The 20206-nt window shown below is 34.1% G+C and overlaps 3 protein-coding genes across 14 annotated transcripts in view; 2 read left to right on the top strand and 1 right to left on the bottom strand.

The window, feature by feature from the left end:
• The window catches only part of LOC147399540 (UPF0481 protein At3g47200-like), a 32281-nt gene extending 20621 nt beyond the window's left edge, over nt 1-11660 (top strand). The window contains exons 2-4 of the mRNA XM_086446534.1: nt 3168-3239; nt 3387-4487; nt 11166-11660. Of these exons, the coding sequence (XP_086302660.1) occupies nt 3233-3239; nt 3387-4487; nt 11166-11467 (1410 nt within the window). The 5' untranslated portion in view covers nt 3168-3232 and the 3' untranslated portion in view covers nt 11468-11660. The remainder of the gene's footprint in view (nt 1-3167; nt 3240-3386; nt 4488-11165) is intronic.
• On the bottom strand, nt 4838-10942 carry LOC147399541 (cysteine-rich receptor-like protein kinase 2). Of its 12 annotated transcripts, XR_015179084.1 has the most exons (9): nt 10511-10941; nt 7970-8158; nt 7690-7741; nt 7508-7622; nt 7222-7423; nt 6861-7081; nt 6228-6278; nt 5748-5898; nt 4838-5265 (listed from the first exon to the last, which is right to left on the bottom strand). XR_015179084.1 is itself a non-coding variant. In XM_086444935.1 (8 exons), exons 5-8 carry the CDS (start codon nt 6935-6937, stop codon nt 5164-5166), a joined length of 381 nt encoding a protein of 126 aa, XP_086301061.1. In that variant the 5' UTR covers nt 6938-7081; nt 7222-7423; nt 7508-7741; nt 7970-8158; nt 8242-8446; the 3' UTR covers nt 4842-5163. The 12 variants fall into 12 exon arrangements, 6 of the variants coding, with proteins under 6 accessions (XP_086301062.1, XP_086301059.1, XP_086301061.1 ...); XR_015179085.1 differs by having other exon boundaries at nt 7508-7741; nt 7970-8127; nt 10511-10942; XM_086444935.1 differs by lacking the exon at nt 10511-10941 and adding an exon at nt 8242-8446 and having other exon boundaries at nt 4842-5265; nt 7508-7741.
• Nucleotides 11661-16108: 4448 nt separating the features above from the next.
• LOC147399539 (UPF0481 protein At3g47200-like) lies at nt 16109-18053 on the top strand. The gene is made up of 2 exons (XM_086444932.1): nt 16109-16231; nt 16541-18053. Exon 2 carries the CDS (start codon nt 16626-16628, stop codon nt 17910-17912), a length of 1287 nt encoding a protein of 428 aa, XP_086301058.1. The 5' UTR covers nt 16109-16231; nt 16541-16625; the 3' UTR covers nt 17913-18053.
• The last annotated feature ends 2153 nt before the right edge of the window (nt 18054-20206 follow it).

The following is a 20206-nucleotide window of genomic DNA, read 5'->3' as shown; positions in this document are numbered from 1 at the left end:
TGCCAATTTCGAAGATGAGTCATGATTTTCTAACTCCCCCCGACAAACTCTCCCCACGTGGCTGTGCAGTTGTGTATCCCAAGGAAAAAAAGATATAGTTCTATGCACAGCCATGTGGGGAGAGTTTGGGGGCAGTTTGTCTGAGGGGGGAGGCAATTTGTCATTGTTCTTTCGAAAGATGTAAGAGTAAGTTTTAAAAATGCTATTGCAGCAGATGCCCCATTTAGTAAAAATACCCTTAGCAGAGGCCAACATAGTAATTTTGGCTTCTTGCATACCCCATCTTACTTTTGCCATTGACCGAACCACCATTTTCAATATATATAGGGTCAGGCTCCAATCAAACCAAAACACTGCCTTAAAGAGGATTCCAATCTAATTTTCTTTATTTCTTCTGGATAAAAGAAAGGAAATCAACAAAACTTTGGTCAAGCCCTTAAAGAGATCAAATTTCCTTGTGTAATTCTATTTGTGTGCTTGAATAGGGTGGCCAGAATATTGCATTATTGTGAAACCTTTGAAAAAAAAAGTAAAACATATAAAAGAAATATTGTTTTTGACGCATGATATAGAGTGAATGATTGTTTTTTTTTAATGAAAAGTAATACAGAGTGAATGATTGTTGTCATACAATGTTGTCGGTATTTAATGAGACTGGGCATAATTTTATTTTTTTTCCCAAACTCCCCCTTTAAGGAAATGAAAGAAGAGGGAAAAAGGCTTTTAAGAACAGAGAAAATATTATGACTACTTAACACTCCAAGTATAAATGAAACAAATGATTGAGAAAGTCCTAAACTAAAGAGATTCTGTTGGGTTTTGGTAAATACAAAATCATCATCTTTTGTTTCCTAATGTTGATGGGTATTTTGGGTAATACCATTTCATTAGTTTAAGGGAATCCCTAGATGGTAGTTATGATCCATAAAAGGGATTTTCTTTTTTGTATAAAGTATTGAATATTTGTGTGTATTTTTCTTTTTTGTAAAATCTAGAAGTTCAAGGTCATTGAGGATGATCTTCATATTATTGTAATGGGTTTGTAACAATAGGAGTGGGATTGAGATTTCTTGTTTGGATTTTTACTGTAGTTGAATGTAGAGATTTGGTGAGTGCTGGAGATAAGTTTAGATTTTCATTCTTGTAATTTCTTCCTTGATTAGTGCATTTTGTTGTCGGATTGCCCGTGGATGTAATCTCATTGTGGGTGAACTAAGTAAATCTTGTATTATTGTTGCGTTCATTTCGTTACTCTCTTTATTGTTACTTGTATTTTTTTTTGCAAGACATTCTTGGGATTTAGTTGTTGGCGTTGATTGTTTGGTTGTTAGAGGAGATTAATTTCGATAGTCGATTTCCATGTGTGGCTAGTGATCTAACCACAACAGATTCCTATTGGAGCATCAAAATTTATAAACTAAAGAAAATCCTATTAATTCTGGTCTTAATAATCCTTCCTCAAGTAAAGAATGAGTTAAATATTTGTTATGTTGAAACAAGGATAACCTGACCGAAGTGCTTTAATAAAGATTCTGACTACTTGTTTACTTGGGAAAGCAGATAAGAACTCACTCCCATTAACAAAAGACTTGGCTTCCAATAGAGTGGAATAGAAGAACAAAATTTGTTTAGTCGATCCCAAATCATTGGAATAAGGTTTTGTTATTGTCAATGAACTAATTAACCTTTAAAGTTAAAAAACAAAGAAAAAAGAATATTGTTTGAAGAGAGGACGGATGAAGGTTGGGTGGGGTCAGCCCAAGGCTTTTAAATATCGTTCTCTATCACCTATATGCTATATCCAAATCCATCTTGCAAAGTGCTCCATATCTCTATCTGTTTCAAGTAAGTCTCTCTGACTCTCTCCTCTAATATTTTTATAATTAAGTCTCTCTTAAATGAATGAAGACGTATTCTAGTGTATGCTTACTATAGAACATAGATTTGCTGTTTTCAAAGTTATGTGCTAAGCTGATGAACCAATGGCACGATGCCATGTGTACTAAAAAAAATAAAGTGCTTAACAGCTCATAAATTTTCTCCTGAAATTTTCTCTCATGACCAATCACTTTTGCTCATTTAATACACATGGCCGGCATCATGCCATTGGTTAATCAGTTTAGCGCATAAATTTCAAAACAGCAAATCTCAGTGCCTTACTATATCAGTCTACCTCTCTCACGTAAATGATTAATGGGGAACCTTTTTTTAGCCACCCATTAATATTAGACACACCTGGTGACTATATGGCCCTGCTTGGTACGCTACAAATCATTTGCACTACAAATGATTTGCGATGAATGATTAACTATTTATTGGTAAGCATTGGAAAATTTCTTACAAATCTTTTTTTTGTGATTGGTTGAACTTTGCAATAAAAAATTCCATTGTAGTTTTGCAAATGATTTGCGGGATAAAAAGTAGAGCAAATCATATGCCGAAATTTCTTAAGAATCTAGGTGATCCATGCAAAGTTTTTGAAATGCAAATCATTTGTATTGTGTAACCAAGCACCAGTAAAATTTATTTCTGAAAATTATTTGCATTCGTAAATGATTTGCAACGTACAAAGCAGGGCCTACACATATCAGAAATAAAATTGATTTCGGTAAAAAAAAATTATAAATACATATGATTGTTGGATTACCGAAAGAGAGTGAATCTTTTTAGTTGGATTTTCATTTTTTTAAGGTTAAAATTGTAAATATATATGTAAAACAAAAAAAGGGTATTTTCCGTAAAAAAAAAATATATTTTACTGTTTTTACCGTTTTGGTAAAAAATATTAATTCCGAAAATGATAAATTTACCGTTATCGGAATTAATTGCTACAATGTACCGTTTTGATAATTAATTTCGAAAACTCTACCGTTTTGGTAAATTATTCTATATTTTATCCATGAAAAGTTAAATGTGATAGGTTTTACCTAAAGAAGTTAAAAAAAACTTATCCTAGATTCTGAAGAGTTTGTAAACGAAAGTTCTTTAGGAGGAGAATCAGAGGGTCTTTAATTTGAGGTTGAAGATGGGACAATTTAAGTCATTTCAATAACTGATGTGAAGGGGATGTATCAAGGGGTATAGTTCTTCAAGTCTCATTTAATTAAAGAGAAAGGGAGCTTTTTAATTTTTTTTTCTCCATTTTTTTCTTTCTCTATTAAATGCAGAACCTCGGAAAATTTCGGTCGAAAAGCCATTTTTAGAGCACAAGACAGAACTTGAATCCCTGAAAATGCCATGTGAGTGGATTTTGTCTCTTTTTTTATGTTAAACAATATACTTTTTGAGTTATAGATGTCTCTCAAATCAACTTTGGCATAGGAAAGCAGACTCACATCTTCCACTAATTTAACCAAAACAATTTATTTTTATTTTTTCCTTTGTAGTTAGGAGACAAAATAAAAGAGGAGACCACACTTCCATCAACATTGAAGATGAATACAAGAAATCTATGGATTCTATCAAACAAAAGGTCATTCACATGCCTCCAACGAATTCAGGTTGTTGTATTTACAGGGTTCCTGAAAACCTTCGCAAATTAAATGAAAAAGCCTATACCCCTCAAATGGTCTCAATTGGACCATTTCACCGTGGCAATCCATATCTGAAAGCAATGGAAAATCATAAATGGCAGTACATGCGTGACCTTTTTAATAGAATGCAACAACCAGAAATTTTTTTATACGAGTGCGGTGAAGACATTTGGAAATCAAAAGAAATAATCTGTATTAACTATGCAGAGACCATCCGCTTCAAAAGCAATAAGTTTCTAGAAATGATGCTACTTGATGGTTGTTTTATACTAGAATATTTCTTTAAATGCTTATTTCGGAAGTCGAGAAACCAAGAAGACCCCTTATTCAATACACCTTGGATGGATAATGCGGTCCTGCGCGACTTGCTATTGTTTGAAAATCAGATTCCATTTACCATCCTCAAGTCTTTATATGATCGACTAGCAGTAGGGGTTATGTCACCTTCAACCTCATGCTCCCTTGTGGAACTCACCTTGCTTTTCTTTCAATTGAATTTTAGCATTGAAGGTTGTTCACTATCAAAGTTGAAGTGTGAATCCCTAAGTGGCAAACATTTACTCGATCTTGTGCGCAATTTTTACCGTCCGTCTACTGAAATGTGGCAAGGGGGCGTCCCAAGATATAAAAGCATACATTGTGCAACAGACCTCAAACTAGCAGGGATCGATTTTAAGGAGTGTATAGATGGAAACTTCTTCGATGCAAGCTTTAACCATGGAGTGCTGACAATCCCACCTTTAAGCATTCACGACAACACAGAATCGTTCTTTAGAAACCTCATTGCTTTGGAGCAATGTTGCTATGGTTTTGACCATTACATTACTTCATATGTCCTGTTCATGGATTTCCTCATCAACTCCACACAAGATGTCAAATTACTTCACTACGTCATAATGCGTCAAAACCGACTGTCCAAGACAGTCGTTTTTGAAAAAAACGACTGCCCTTGCAGTCGGAAAAAAAGTCGTTTAAAAAGGAGTGGTTTTTGAAAAACGACTGCCCTTGACAGTCGGCAAAAAACGACTGTCTTTGACAGTCGGCAAAAGCGACGGTAAAAACGACTGTCTTTGACAGTCGGCAAAAACGACGGTACAAACGACTGTCTTTGACAGTCGGTAAAAACGACGGAAATAACGACTGTCTTTGACAGTCGGCTAAAACGACGGTCTTTAACCGTTGTTTTTTTTTTCTGCAATACGATTTTTTTTTTTTTTTTTTTAATTAAAAAATTATTCAATATCTAAAAAAGTGCAAATTGAGGCTGCATCATCATTTCTATTATTCATTTCAATGTAATAATTTTTTTATTAAAAAGAATGTGAGATCCAATAGAAGACCCTACAATGTCACAGCAAATTAGGGGGATACAACAATGACTTCCCCTCGATTGTAATAGTTTGGGTATCACTTAATGAAAATGGTTCCATGATAGGTTGAGTTCAGATTCCTATGGAAGAAATTAGGGAGATAATGCTCTCTGCACTTGTTATCTAATCTCTATGCAACTGCACCCATTATTTCTTCTCAAGCTCCTCTTCATCATCTTCTTCAACCTTTCAACGTCTCCCCAATCGCCATTATCCGCATATAAGTTCGACAACAACAAGCAGCTCCCTGCACTCTCAAGTCATGTAAATATCACTAGTGCCATCACGTACTCATAGCCCCTCGCTTTGACAGAACTCCACAACCCTATGGTCTTCATCACCGGCCTGCATGCTTGCGATATCTGTTCACCAGACACCCATAATTGAATTTAAGATAAAGTGATGAATCTCAATATCATATATATATGACAAATCGTATTTGCCAAATAGTTGGCACACCAACTATTTTTATAACATGCCAAACAAACAATTAGAGACAAAAGGGATGAAAACAAAGAGGAAGAACAGAGCAGTGGCAACATTTAGAGCTCGAAAACCCAAACTGAAGAGCCTCTTGAGAGAAGTAAATGACAAGGTGGAGCAGTCATTAAAACAATATAATAGTTATCTGCACCTCAGATGACATATTTATTTCCATTGTTGGGTGTGTTATAAGTAAGAATCAGGATCAGGTAAGGTGTTCCGTTCTAGAAACGGTGTCCACATGGCATATAATAAAAAAAGTCGATTGAGATGGTTTGGTTATGTATAACAAATACAAGTGTGAGAACTTTGGTGCAGGGCATTGTAAATGATGTCAATGAAATATAAGTGTAGAATTTACATCTGTTAAGAGACTGTCCAAGTAATTAGAGGTTTTGTTCCTGTTGTTCTGTCTCCCGGCTACAATCTCTATCAAAAGTACCCCAAAGCTGTACACATCTGCCTTTTCTGTTAGCTGACCGTGGGCTAGATATTCGAGAGCCATATATCCACTGTAAATTAAATAAATAAAAAACCATAGTCATCATAAACATAGTCCATTATATACACACATCAGACCTAAACACCTTCATGTAGATAGATTAGTTGTGGGCAGTTCTTGTCCAGGGGCATAAATATGTTATACGTGCATGTGTGCACATAGAACAAATGTTTGTGGAGAAAGAAATTTATCATCCCCCCAGGAGGTTGCATAGTTGCATGATGCTTTCTATGGAAGATGAATCACAAGGATGTTAAAGTTAGGAGTAGTTATAGAGATCAAATCATTCTAACAAACGAAAATTCACTTTACAACTATTCTAAAGGTATACATACTTACAGTGTTCCTGCAATTACAGTGCTTATGTGGCTTTTATCATCTTGGAAAGACCTTGCCAACCCAAACGTGTTATTTGTTTCTTGTTCATGTGTCATTTTTATTATCTCACATAATTGGTTAATTGTCTCCACAAACAATAACAACATTCCCATTGTGATAGTAAATATTCTCATAGCAATGAAATATTTGACGTCAAGCTAGCATTAGAAAGTGTTTATGTGCTGGCTGTTAAAACTATGCTGACTTCCCTAATACTCAATCTTGATGCCAATTTCTAACAATGAAAGACTAACAATGGACTAATATAATGTAGTGAAGCAAATTCTACGAACTAAAAATGGTACCATGGATTGAATTATGTTTCCAATATTTTTTTTCTAATCAAGCAAAGTGATAGTTTTGTGATTAATATAATATAAGATAAGAATGTGCGGTTGGAACATCTATTAATTCAGAATATAACAATACATAATAAGCTTCAATTTATATACCTTGATTTTTCAATTTATTGTCAGACAGATTTGACAACGCTTGGGCTTGAGAACCTCCAGTCGATATAAGTTGACATTTCGCAAAATAACTTGGATGAGTCAAATAGAAATAAATCCAATTTAAAAAAAAAACAAAAATTACCAGTCCCATTCACTATCAATTTGCTTGAAATCGACACCTTGTTGGATAATTCGACGATTTCGATTAAGGAATAACATGTTGCAGTAAGAACACCATGAAACATAAACAGTAACTCTAAGAAGACAGATGATGAGAAGATGTAGGCACCAATCATCCTTTTGGGCATCCTCATAAACCCATGAGTAGAGAACTTTTGCAATGAGAGGTCCATACAACAAATACTGCTCCACAAAAGGAAAAAAATTAAAATTAAAAAATAAAGAAAATGATCCATGAAGCAAGACAGAAAAATAGATGGATGGATTATAGTTTGTATAGATGGATGGAGGGATAGTGCCATACGGACTATGGGAGTATGGACCTTTGGTGAGACATGAACTAGTTGAACCGTAGATATTTAGGGATACCCCTCGTTATTTAGGTGATATTTGAGATGTCATTGTGCTGTAATCTATGATACACCTCTATGGGCACTAAGTACTCCATAGCACTATCAGATCATCGCTCGTCTTTAATCGAAGAATCCACAGAGTTGGAACTTCCAAGTCTCAACTACTTCCATACTGAGGACAGAAATTCAGATTTGTAGGAAATTTCTTTTTGAAGAGTGACACATTAATTAATATTTATAAACTAAAGAAACATACCTAAGATTAGGCCAGCTGAAAGCCATCCTCCTGTTTTGGATCTGTCAACTGGATTTCCTCTGAAGTCTACTGCTGTTCTATTATCTTCACTGTCACCATGGGTTGCAGCCGAAACCTACAAAAAAAAAAATAAGGAAAATGGATAAGAAAGAGAACCCATTAGCATGTTTTTTCATAATTACCTTCCTAGAGTTTTGTGGTGCAAAATGAGCCCCAATCCAACACCATCCACTCCTGCTCAAGTCAATTGACAATTAGAACCCAATAATGAAATCTCCTACTTACCCACACACACACATTTAATTAAATTAAATGTAAAGGAAGAACAAATAGAAAAATAGAATCCATCTCTTGTCAATGAAAAACTACACCTGATGAGACAAATTGGTAAAATACATTGAAATCACAAGACCTATTGAATGCACTTGGCCTCCCTGATTGAATGCACTATACAATGTTTACCTCGGCTAAGAAGCTGAACTCAATATATTTCTTCCAATTTCTTCACTCTGGTTACTATGCCTTTACTTACTTCAGCATTGCCATAATAGAACACGTTGTCCCATAAGACCGATTCTTCCTTCCTAAACCTCTTCAGTTTCAAGTTTCTCTGGAGTTACCTTTCAAACACAATTCCTCATTTTAAGCCCACTGTCATCCATTCACTAAAAAGTAAGTTTCATAAAGCAAGAATAGCAAATTCAGAATTTATTGAATTGGAACAAAACAAATACCTTTGAAAGCGGGGAAAGGGAGAAGTGATCGTTTCAAACAAATACCTCCAACAGTCATCCGAACTTGGGACCATCCTTTTCCCTCCTCCTTTATCCGGGCTTGGGACCGGCAATGTAAAACATATAATTTTACATTGGCGGAGTTAAAAAGGGGTTAATTAACAACAACAAAAATAGTTATAAAAGAAATCATAAAACATACGTAGGTAAAAAGTCTATGTAGTGAGATTAAAAGAACAGTTCATGAAGAACAGTTCAAATTGTTCAAAAGACCCGGAGGCACAAACAGGACGTATGAATGAATGGTAGAATTCGCAAAACAAGGATTTGGATAAATTATGTTACCTTTACGGAACAAAGTGGTGGTTGTGCAGTTGTAGAAAAAGAGCAGATTGGCAACATTGGGCCCAAATTTGAAGGTGAAGTTCTGAAACATCTGGTTCAATCAATGACCCCTTCTTTATTTACCATCCAGACAGCTCTCCGCATAGCAGAAAATCTGGTCTTTCATTAACAGACCAAATACATAGACCTTGGTGTCATTTTGTTCGTAAAAAGATTTTATCCCAGTTCTTAGCACAGCAATACATCTATAACCCACAACAGATAGCACACATTTTTTACAAAAACATTGGGCAAATAGTATTTGCAATACTTAAATCAGCAAATTAGGTGCTGTGTCCTTGATGTGCACACTCCAATGTTGGACCAAGGATCAGTCCTGTTTATCTATCTCATCCCTACAACTTAGGGGATTAACTCTTTTTATATGTGCATATAATTTAGTCATATATATATCTATGGTGATGCGTGAACTGTTGACAGTGGTGGATAAGGATAACTGGTAATAATTATGGTTTACATGAAACAAATAAAGCGAGTAAAAGAAGAATGTCAATTAAACTAAATAATTGAAAGAAAGAATATGAAACCTATTAGTCATAGAAAATTATCTTAAAATATATATATATATATATATAAAGACATGAAAGTGTATAACCCATACTATTAGATTAAGATAATGTTCTAGTATATGAATTTACACCTTAATACTCTGATAATATTATCTAATAATCTAATACTTTCAGAAGTTTCTGAAGAACCCAATATGACCCCCATTAGATGATCTGATCATCGCTTTACATCATGAAGGATGCATATATTCCCTTGTGAATTCCTAGGAAATTTGTTCACATTTAAGCAGTTAATTTGTTGGACATATATATATATAGCTGAACGTTAGAAGAGTCCTAAAAAAAATTATACAACCAAAGTAAGATATTTGGCACGTGCCCTGCTTCTCCAGCATGGCTCACCCATGTACACCTTGTCTTCTCTCTCTCGATCATCCAGATTTGTACCTCATGTGATCTAATAGCTAACACATGTGAACTAACTAAATTGGAAATATATGAACCAGAAAGTGATACATATTCAGCCCATACAGACCACAGACCACAGACCAAAATTATGTGGGGCCACAATAGAGTAAAGCTGTTGTAACCGTCAATGTGGCTATAACTATATTTGCAATCAACCCAATCAGATGGGTCCACCACTTGTTGACAGTCCAGATTGATGATAGCCAAGTAATGTTATAAGAAGGAATTAGTGGAACATATCCACAATATGAAAGGAAAGATAGCTAGGAATAGTATTCTTGTGGGATTTTAGTTCATCTTAAGTCTTCGCATTCTTCACGTAATGTAACGACATAAAGGCAGACCTGTTTGAAGTTTGGACCCTCCGTCACGCTCTTCACAATATATACCTCATTTTTCTATTTCTTTAAGTCTGGTGATCCATTATGACATCCCTTATGGGGTACTCTTACTCTATACCCTAACGCTCCGTGCAAGTCACATTTTTTGTTTTACAAATAATTTGGCAATGACATACTAGATTAAACAAATAATTTCAACAAGAGTAGATCATCTACCTACTGCTTAAATTGGATACTTCCCCAGCTAGTCTCATTTTACAAGTTTTCCAAAACATTCCCCCAGAAATGAACACATTAGAACTACTAAATTCTTTCAAATATTTGTTTTAAATTAACTTATAGTTGTTTAGTCACAATAATGTTTAAAAACTCAATCGTGGCTAGGGATTTGTTGGTGGATCTTAGTTCTGTGAACATGATATGAATTGCTACAATTAGAAATCAGGAATAGGCGATTCAAATAAGGTTATTTTCCAACATAATATCAATTAAAAACCTTTAATGCCTTCAAACGTAAGAAATAATTTGAGATGGGCGAATCCGTACCTCCTTCTTCTTCAAATCTGCTAAAGATGACGCTGGTAATTTGAGAGAATCGAGTGAGAGATCGAAGCCCTAGATCAACGATTTTGAAATCTGATTGCGTCTGGAAACCCTAGTTATTTTTCTTCAAAAGCCGAGATCCTGTGAGTGAGAGATCGAGCGAAGAATTAATGTTCAAAATCAGATCGATTCTGTGAGTGAAAGAGAGTCGATCTAACGAAATCTAGTGTGAGTGAACGAGAGAGAATCGATCGAACGAAAACAAGTGTGAGTAGAAGAGAGAGATTCGATCGAACAAAACCGGTGAGTGAGAGACAGAGAGATTCGATCGAAGAAAAGCCGGTGAGTGAGAGAGAGAGAGAGAGAGAGATCGATCGAAGAAAAACCAGTGAGTGAAAGAGAGAGAGACAGAGAGAGTCGAGAAAGAGAGAGACACAGAAGAGTCGATCGAACAAAATCGAGTGTGTGAGTCGAGTTTGAGTCAATAATAACGATACGAATTGACTCAAACGAAAAAACGCCTGAGTCGAGTCGAGTTTGAGGCGGAAATGTATCATTTTGTGGATTAGCGACTGCGGGAATCCGTCGCTTAAAACGACAGCTCAAAGCTGTCGTTTTTTCCGTAAAATTGCGTCGCTCTTTACCCATTATGACGTAGTGCTTCAAGGTCAAAGAATTATAACCAACCCCTTGGGTGGTGAAGAAGCTGTTTCAGTTCTCTTCAACAATCTTTGTAAGGAAGTTACTACAACTGGTTTCCATTTCTCTAAGCTCTTCGATGAGGTGGATGCATATTGTCAGATCCCTCGTCAAAAATGGAAAGCAATCTGTCACGAATGGAAAGCAATCTTGAAGCGCAATTATTTTAGTAATCCATGGACAATCATTTCACTCATTGGTGCCATTATTCTACTCATTCTCACGATCGTGCAGACTGTATTTTCAGTCCTTTCTTATTAGTTCCCCAATTAATCATGGATTTTGTCGTTTTGGTTAGAGTATTAGTTAATGTTGCATTGTATTGATATGTATGGAGTTATATCGAATCATGTTTGATGTTAATTAGGATTAGATTATGTTATTTAGTATCAAAACTACGTGCGCTACCTCTGTTTCTTCGATCCTTCTAGTAGAATATCTTTGGAGATCAATATTATCTCTGCTCAATTAATTTATTAAAAACTCTTTATTGGTATCAGAGCATTTACAACCAGATTTGTTAATTAACAAATAAGGGGTTACTAGTTACAAGCATAGTCAAACAATTATGACCAAACATCCGCAATTTAATCACTGAGGTATGTTGATATAGATACCAGTTATTAAGAAAACAATTGCAATTGAAACAAGAAAATGAATCGAAAACCAAATACAAGGTGCAATCACACAAAGAAACACAAAGATTTTACGTGGTTCTTTCTAACTTGAGGTATGTTCACAGATCACACCAATTTCACCATGAAGAAAAACTCGTAATTACAGATTATACCCTTCCATAAAAAACAAGAAATATATAAATACCTCGAGAAATTCAACAAAGATTTTATATAATTTTAGTACAAATTATGAAAATACCCTTAAAAAATTTCTTCATAAAAATACATAAAATTATTTAAGCTTGACCAACGTGAAGACATGACTTGACTTACCGTACCTCCTTTCACCAGTAGTATCACCGTCCACAAACCCCAATAACCGATATATTGCAAGTTTCTTCTTCAAAGAAACATGCATTAGTGAGAGATGGTATTAGTTTATTTTGCATTGTATCATGGTATATGCAATTGCATGGAATCGTGTTTGATGCTAATCAGTGATAGTAGATCCGATGGATAGTACACATTTACTGATCTGATTAACGGTACCATTAAATTAACATGTGGATCGTATGGTCTTGAGTGTCTCCGTACAGATCGCTACAACAACATAGTTACGACTATAAACCTACTTCATACTATAGTTTTAGGGGAATTTTAGTAATATCCCTGAAGAATTGGAAATATTAGGTTTAACTCCTGCAAGCAAAAACGAAATATTAGGTTAGCCTGAAGTGAAAGTCAACCTCCATTTCATATACGAATCCTTTGATAAATCTAGAGAACTTCTATTGGCACTCCAACCAAATTTAAAAATTCAAAAATCAATAAGGTGAGAGTATCATTCTCTGGCACTTAAGGAAACTATGGTACAAAATCCCAATTGACTAGAATGAGTTTTATCAACTCAAACAAGATTTTCAAAATATCACCTCTGTAATCTCGTTTGTCTCGTAAGATTTTGCATATGTGAGACACTTAGTCTATCCATCTCGGATGAGATTTAAAACCATAATCGGTGGCAACTCAACGAATGAAAAACACATCAATATTTGTGATTAATTATTTCACTTGCAAAATAATGAGACCTTTAGTCATATAAAAATTTTCTTTGCTTCTAGCTATCTGTAGGATTGGATGAGAATTTTCATGATCTTTTCAATAAACTTCAACAAACGCCATATAGTTAGACCCCACCATTAGATTACCTACTTTTATTTAAATAAAATAATATAATTATGATTTAATAATTAATTAATTTTCCCATTAAAAAATAGAGTCCTGATAATATGACTCACGAGTAAATGACTCCATGACGTGACAAGTTCGGGTACCGAAGATCTGATTGCCTTGGGATACATGATTCCACTTCCAAATAAGAAGGTATCCCAAGGGAATGATGTATCCTGAGGCATACAAATCTACGGTTCCCAAACTTATCCTCGTCATTGAGTCATTTGATTATGCCACCTGGCAAGTCATATTATCAGGACTCTTTAAAAAATGACCTTGAGACATTATATGTCATAGATACATATACAATCCACATTGGATTGGGTCATCAAGGTTAATCCCGAACTGTTCCAATAGATTGTCAGATCACGTTCTTGGGTCCAAAATCAATCAACTGGACCCAATAACTGGTTCAAGACTAGATAATATTGGATCGTAATTAATTGTATTATTGGGCTAACCTAGACCATTGAAAGCTTTAATTGTGCTACATAAAGGTAGAGTTTGAGTCAACATATGTGGAAAAAGTCAAGTGTTCAAAATCCCGCAAAGCTATGAATTTCTTGAACCCTCTATGGTCATTTGACCCTTGATACAACCTTTTGCTTGTAGGACTTTTTGAGGGGCGGTGCATGTGACAATTGGATAAGTCCATTCAGACTTAATCATAAAATAATAAGCCACCAGAAATACGTAATGTAAAGAGACTCAGGATCCAATACGGTGTTCTGTTCCTATAAAATAGGTTACGTGCCTACATGGTACATTTTGATTAGGAAATAAATACATTGATTAATACTCTCAAGATGTTTAAAAGACCAATTAAAACGGGCCATGTAGACATCTAACCTATATATATAGAAATGTGAAACCGCATGGGATCTTGACTTATGTAAAGAATTCAATTAAGTCAATTTGCGTTTGGTTAGAGGAAAGAAAATATAACAATACTTTTTTGATTCAAGACAACAAATGCAAGACTTTAGCCACATTAAATATTTAAACATGCAAGTTTATACATAGGGGCACATTATTATAAATAACATAGTTTGAGATCAAAGAAAGGATCAAGAAATGAAGGAGAAGGGACCAGAGGTGTTGGGGGAGGATTCATAAATTCAAACTGTTATGAATTATGCCATTTTGGAATCAAGGTAACCTCATTCACTCTCTATTTCTTGTTTAGAAGAAGGAATCTCCATCAAACGAATTGTAGGACTTAGATGGGTGGCGATTATCAGGCACAATAGATTAATTTCTAGAAAACATGTCCTGATCACTATGAATCTTATATATATACATCAAAGATACATATTGAGATTTAGATGAGGGTAAGCGCAACTTTTCTAGAGATCTATTTTGCCTTAGAATTGTTATGATTATTGTCCCATATCTCTTACATCTAACCGTTTCTAATTAATTATTTTAATTTCTTCGAATTATGGATTTCAATTCTCCACCCTGAGTTTATACGATTTGGACGCTTTACGAAATCTGCCATCTATGGTCTTTTCAAGATTATGATTTCATATTTCAACTAACCTTGCAAGCCTGCACCTTCTTAGAAATTACAAGAACAGTGTAAATGTTGCCCCCAAAATAATTACAAAATCAGCAGTAGTTATTATGGATGGATTATTTGTTGAGAAAAATTTAGAGTATTCAACTTTAAATGTTCAAATATTAAATATAAATAAGTAAACAAATTACTTGTACCATAGTCTCAATAAAAAATATCACTCACAATTTGAAGAAGAAAATACAACATTTACAAATACTCATATTTTATACAACCTCTCCACTTAAGACCTCTTACTTATTTTTTTATTACTACTTGATATTTCTCACAACTTGAGATAAAATAAAGGAACTCTCCCCTATTTATATTAGTGGAACCTCCTTAACCAATGGATAGAATTGTGCCAACACATTTTTAATCTAATGGTTACAATTTGTCATCTAGAACTTTCTATCAAAATATCTACTATTCTAAAATTTTTTACTTTTCTTTCATCCAAAAATATCTAGAGTTTTTTCTAGGAAGATTCTAGAAATTAGACTCTAAATTGTCATTGGATTTAGACAATAAGTTTGGACTTTTCCCAATTGGATTGGTATTAAATTTTAACATTATTTTGAATGCATTAAAAAGAATTGACTCAGGGTACTTCTATAATTTTGAAAAATTTTCTTTTTAATTAAATTGACCGCCCTTCTTTGTGGCATTAAAAAAATATGATTAGAATTTTAGAAAAGTTAAATGATATATTTTATTCATGAAAATCAATGGTTTTACCTAACAAGTTTGAATCCGAAATAAAAAAAACTTATCTTAGATTTTGAAGTGTTTGTTAACAAAAGTTCTTTAGGAGGAGAGTGAAAGGGTCTTTAATTTGAGGTTAAAGATAAGAAAATTCAAGTTATTTCAATAACTGATGTGAAGGGGATGTATCAAATGTTGAGGAAAAACTAGAGTACTTGACTCTAAATGCACAAATATTGGATATAAACAAGTAAACAATTTACTTGTACTATACCCTCAATAAAGATATCACTCACAAGTTGAAGAAGAAAATAACACTCTATTAAGAAAAATAAATTTTACAAACACTCACACTTTTTACAACCTCTCAAGACCTCTTACTCACAACTTATTTCTCACAACTTGTTTCTTACTACTTGATTCAAAATGAGAGGACTCACCCTTATTTATACTAGTGGCACTTCCTTAATTAATGGCTAGGATTGTGCCAACACATTTTAAATCTAGTGGTTACAATTTTGTCATCTAGAACTTTCCAAAAATATCTATTAGTCTAGAGTTTTCTACCAAAATATCTACAATTCTAGAATCTTCTATTTTTCTTTTATCTAAAAACATCTAGAATTTTCTCTAAGAAGATTCTAGAAATTGGACTCTAAATAGCCATTGGGCTTGGACAATAAATGTCGGCTTTTCTCAATTTGGGCTGATGTTGAATTTTAACATCAAAGGGGTATCTTATATACAAAACTAGGAAGGATAGAATCAAGAAACAGAGAGAAGAGACAAAGAGGGGTTAAGGTGTGAGACATTTCTAACCTCAAACGTTCCTTTAACACTAGTATCTTCCATGGGTGCATTGCAAGAATTGAGAGAAGGGGAGGATAAATTAGTAAACTGCGGTTAGGAGAGGTGAGGCTTCTTAACTTTATAATTTTTCAAGTCTCATTTAATTAAAGAGAAAGGGAACTTTTTAATTATTTTCTCCATTTTTTTCTTTCCAAAAGCCATTTTTAGAGCACAAGACAGAACTTGCATCCCTGAAAAAGCCATATGAGTGGCCTTTGTCTCTTTTTTTATGTGAAATAATATACTTTTTTGAGTTATAGATGTTTCTCAAATCAACTTTTGCATAGGAAAGCAGACTCACATCTTCCACTAATTTAACGTAAACAATTTATTTTTGTTTATTTTTTCCTTTGTAGTTTGGATTCGATGCAGGTGAGTTTGATCGAAACGATTGACATTTTGAAATTAAGAAGAGAATTCTATTAGGATATCGCCTAAGACGATCTCGCGCAGAGGGATGGCTGGTAATAAAAGAGGAGACCACACTTCCATCAACATTGAAGCTGCATACAAGCTATCCATGGATTCTTTCAAAGAAAAGGTCATTAACGTGCCTACAACGTATCCAGGTGGTTGTATTTACAGGATTCCTGAAAACCTTCGGAAACTAAATGAAAAGGCCTATACCCCTAAAATAGTCTCAATTGGACCATTTCACCATGGCAATCAAAATCTGAAAGCTATGGAAAATCATAAAGTGCAGTACATGCGTGACCTTTTTCTTAGAATACCACAACCAAGAATAATTTTTGATGCTTGCAGTGAAGACATTTGGGGATTAAAAGAAATAATCAGTAATAGCTATGCAGAGACCATCGACTTCGAAAGCAATGATTTTCTAAAAATGATGTTACTTGATGGTTGTTTTATACTAGAACTGCTCCTTAAATACTCAATTCCGAAGTTGATTAACAAAGACGACCCCTTATTCCATCAACCTTGGATGAAAAGTGCTATCAAGAGCGACTTGCTATTGCTTGAAAATCAGATTCCATTTACCATCCTTGAGTCTTTATATGATCGACTAGCAGTACCTTCAACCTCATGCTCCCTTGTGAAACTCACTTTGTCATTCTTTCAATTGACTTTGTGCATTGAGGATCCCTTGTTAATAAGTGGCAAACATTTATTGGATCTTTTGCGCAATTTTTACCTTCCATCGCCTACTGAAACAGGGCCAAAGAGCGGAAAATTAAGGGAAATCATACCTTGTGTAACAGACCTCCATCAAGCGGGAATCGATTTTAAGAAGGGTACAGATGGAAACTTATTCGATGCAAGCTTTAGGCATGGAGTGCTGACAATCCCACCTTTAAACATTCAAGACAGGACAGAATCGTTCTTTAGAAACCTCATTGCTTTGGAGCAATGTTGCCATGGTTGGGACCATTACATTACTTCATATGTCATGTTCATGAATTTCCTCATCAACTCCACACAAGATGTCGAATTACTTCAACGTAAAAGAATTATAACCAACCACTTGGGTGATGAAGAAGCTGTTTCAGTTCTCTTCAACAATCTTGGTAAGGAAGTTACTGCAACTGGTTTCCATTTCACCGAGCTCTGCGATGAGGTGTATAAGTATTATAAGTTCCCTTGCCACAAGTGGAAAGCAATCTTGAAGCGCGATTATTTTAGTAATCCATGGACTATCATCTCATTCATTGGTGCCATTATTCTACTCATTCTCACGATCGCGCAGACTGTATTTTCAGTCCTTTCTTATTATTTCCCCAATTAATCATGGATTTTGTCGTTTTGGTTAGAGTATTAGTTAATGTTGCGTTGTATTGAGATGTATGGAGTTCTATTGAATCATGTTTGATGTTAATTAGGATTAGATTATGTTATTTAGTATCAAAACTACGTGCGCTACCTCTGTTTCTTCGATCCTTCTAGTAGAATATCTTTGAAGATCAATATTATCTCTGCTCAATTCATTTATTAAAAACTCTTTATTGGTGTCAGAGCATTGACAACCAGAATTGTTAATTAACAAATAAGGGGTGACCAGTTAGGAGCATAATCAAACAATTATGACCAAACATCTGCAATTTAATCACTGATATCAAAGAGTTGTTGATATAGATACCAGTTGTTAAGAAAACAATTGCAATCGAAACAAGAAAATGAATTGAAAACCAAACATAAGATGCAATCACACAAAGAAACACAAAAATTTTACATGATTCCTTCTAGATTGAAGTGTGTCCATAGATCACACCGATTCCACTATGAAGAAAAACTCGTAACTACAGATTACACCATTTCACCAAAAATGAGAAATATATAAATACCTCGTGAAATCCAATCAGGGTTTTATATAATATTAGTGAAATTACGAAAATAACCTTAACAAATTTCTTCATAAAAATACATAAAAATTATTTAAGTTAGATGAGAGTGAAGGCATGACTTGATTTACTGTACCTCCTTGTTCACCAATACTATCACGCTCCACAAACCCCAATAAGAAGTAATCAATATATTGCAAGTTTCTTATTCAAAGAAACATGCATTTTTGAAATACACTATTAGTTTATTTCGCATTGTATCAAGGTATATGCAGTTGCATGGAATCATGTTTGCTGTTTATCAATGATGGATCTGATTTATGGTACCATTAAATTAACATTTGGATTGTATGGTCTTGAGTGTCTCCGTACAGATTGCTAAAACAACATAGTTAAGACTATCAACCTACTTCATACTATAGTTTTATGGGAATTTTAGTAATACCCCTGAAGATTTGGAAATATTAGGTTTAACTCCTGCAAGCAAAACGAAAGATTAGGTTAGATCTTAAGTGAAAGTCAACCTCCATTTCATATACGAATCCTTTGATAAGTCTAGAGAACTTCCATTGGCACCCCAACCAAATTTAAAAATTCAAAAATTAATAAGGTGAGAATATCATTCTCTCGCACTTAAGGAAACAACAGTATGTTTGAATATTTTCTTCTCTTTGGTGGAGAAATTTCGAAGAGGAATTAACATTAAGAGGTCAAAGTAAACGATAGTTGTTGATGTCAATTTATTCTTTTTTATGGTTTATTGTCGATACTAGCAATTCGTAATTTTTTTTTTATGTCTTTTGCGTGGTTACGAACGAAAATTTTGATGTGAAAAAGTTAATTTCTATTTTAAATGGGGTGCGTTAAATCACTAAAGATTAACACGAATCTTGGGGTTGCATTAGTGAAAGTTAGTGTGGCAATAGCAGCTCTCTTTGAAAAATTCTTCGGTAATTTAGACTCATCCCCATTGTTTTGTTGAATATTAGAGATACCCCTTGTATTTTAAAACTCCATAGTATATCTTCTCAATTTATTTCCAATTTATCGTTTTCAACCTAGAACTAATCCATTTACATAAAACCCAAGATTTTTCTCCCTAAAATCCATTGTTTTCAATTTCTCCAAAATTCCTCTTTATTTTTTTACTTTCCAAAACAAGCTATCTTCAAGATCTTCAACCTCTATGGTAATTTGATCTTCATCCACCATTTTTTACCTTGTTTCCTTTGTTGAAAATCTTAGATTTTTCTATCCAAAATTTCATCATTTTAATATTTCTTCTAAGGGTCAGGTTCAAGGGTTATATGAGAAAACATATGTAAAAACTTTCGTTTTTAATAAAATTTTAAAATATGAGTTAGAAATTTTGGATTGAGCTAATTTTTTGTGAGGATGATTTCTATGATGGGAAGATCATCCAAAAAAAAAAAAACAATCAGCCCAATCTGAAACTTCTAACCCCATTAAAAGTGATTTAGAATGTGGACCGTCGATTTTTTACCAATTTTTATCACTAATTTGTAAATCACTTTTGATGGATTTAGAAATTTCTGATTGAGCTGATTTTTTGTGAGGATGATCTTTTCATCATAGTGACCATCCTTGCAAAAAATCAGCTCAATCCAAAACCTCTAACTCTTATTTTGAAAAACGAAAGTTTTTTCATATGTTTTCTCATATGGCCCTTGAACCGCCCCCTTCTTCTAAAATTGTATCTTATTTTGATATTTGAATATTG

This window comes from Akebia trifoliata, chromosome 6 (genome assembly GCF_017979445.1).
Source record: "Akebia trifoliata isolate Shusen 1 chromosome 6, ASM1797944v1, whole genome shotgun sequence".
Taxonomy (NCBI): Eukaryota; Viridiplantae; Streptophyta; class Magnoliopsida; order Ranunculales; family Lardizabalaceae; genus Akebia; species Akebia trifoliata.
The sequence above is the reverse complement of the archived record's forward strand: the minus strand, read 5'-3'. Positions and strand labels throughout refer to the sequence as shown.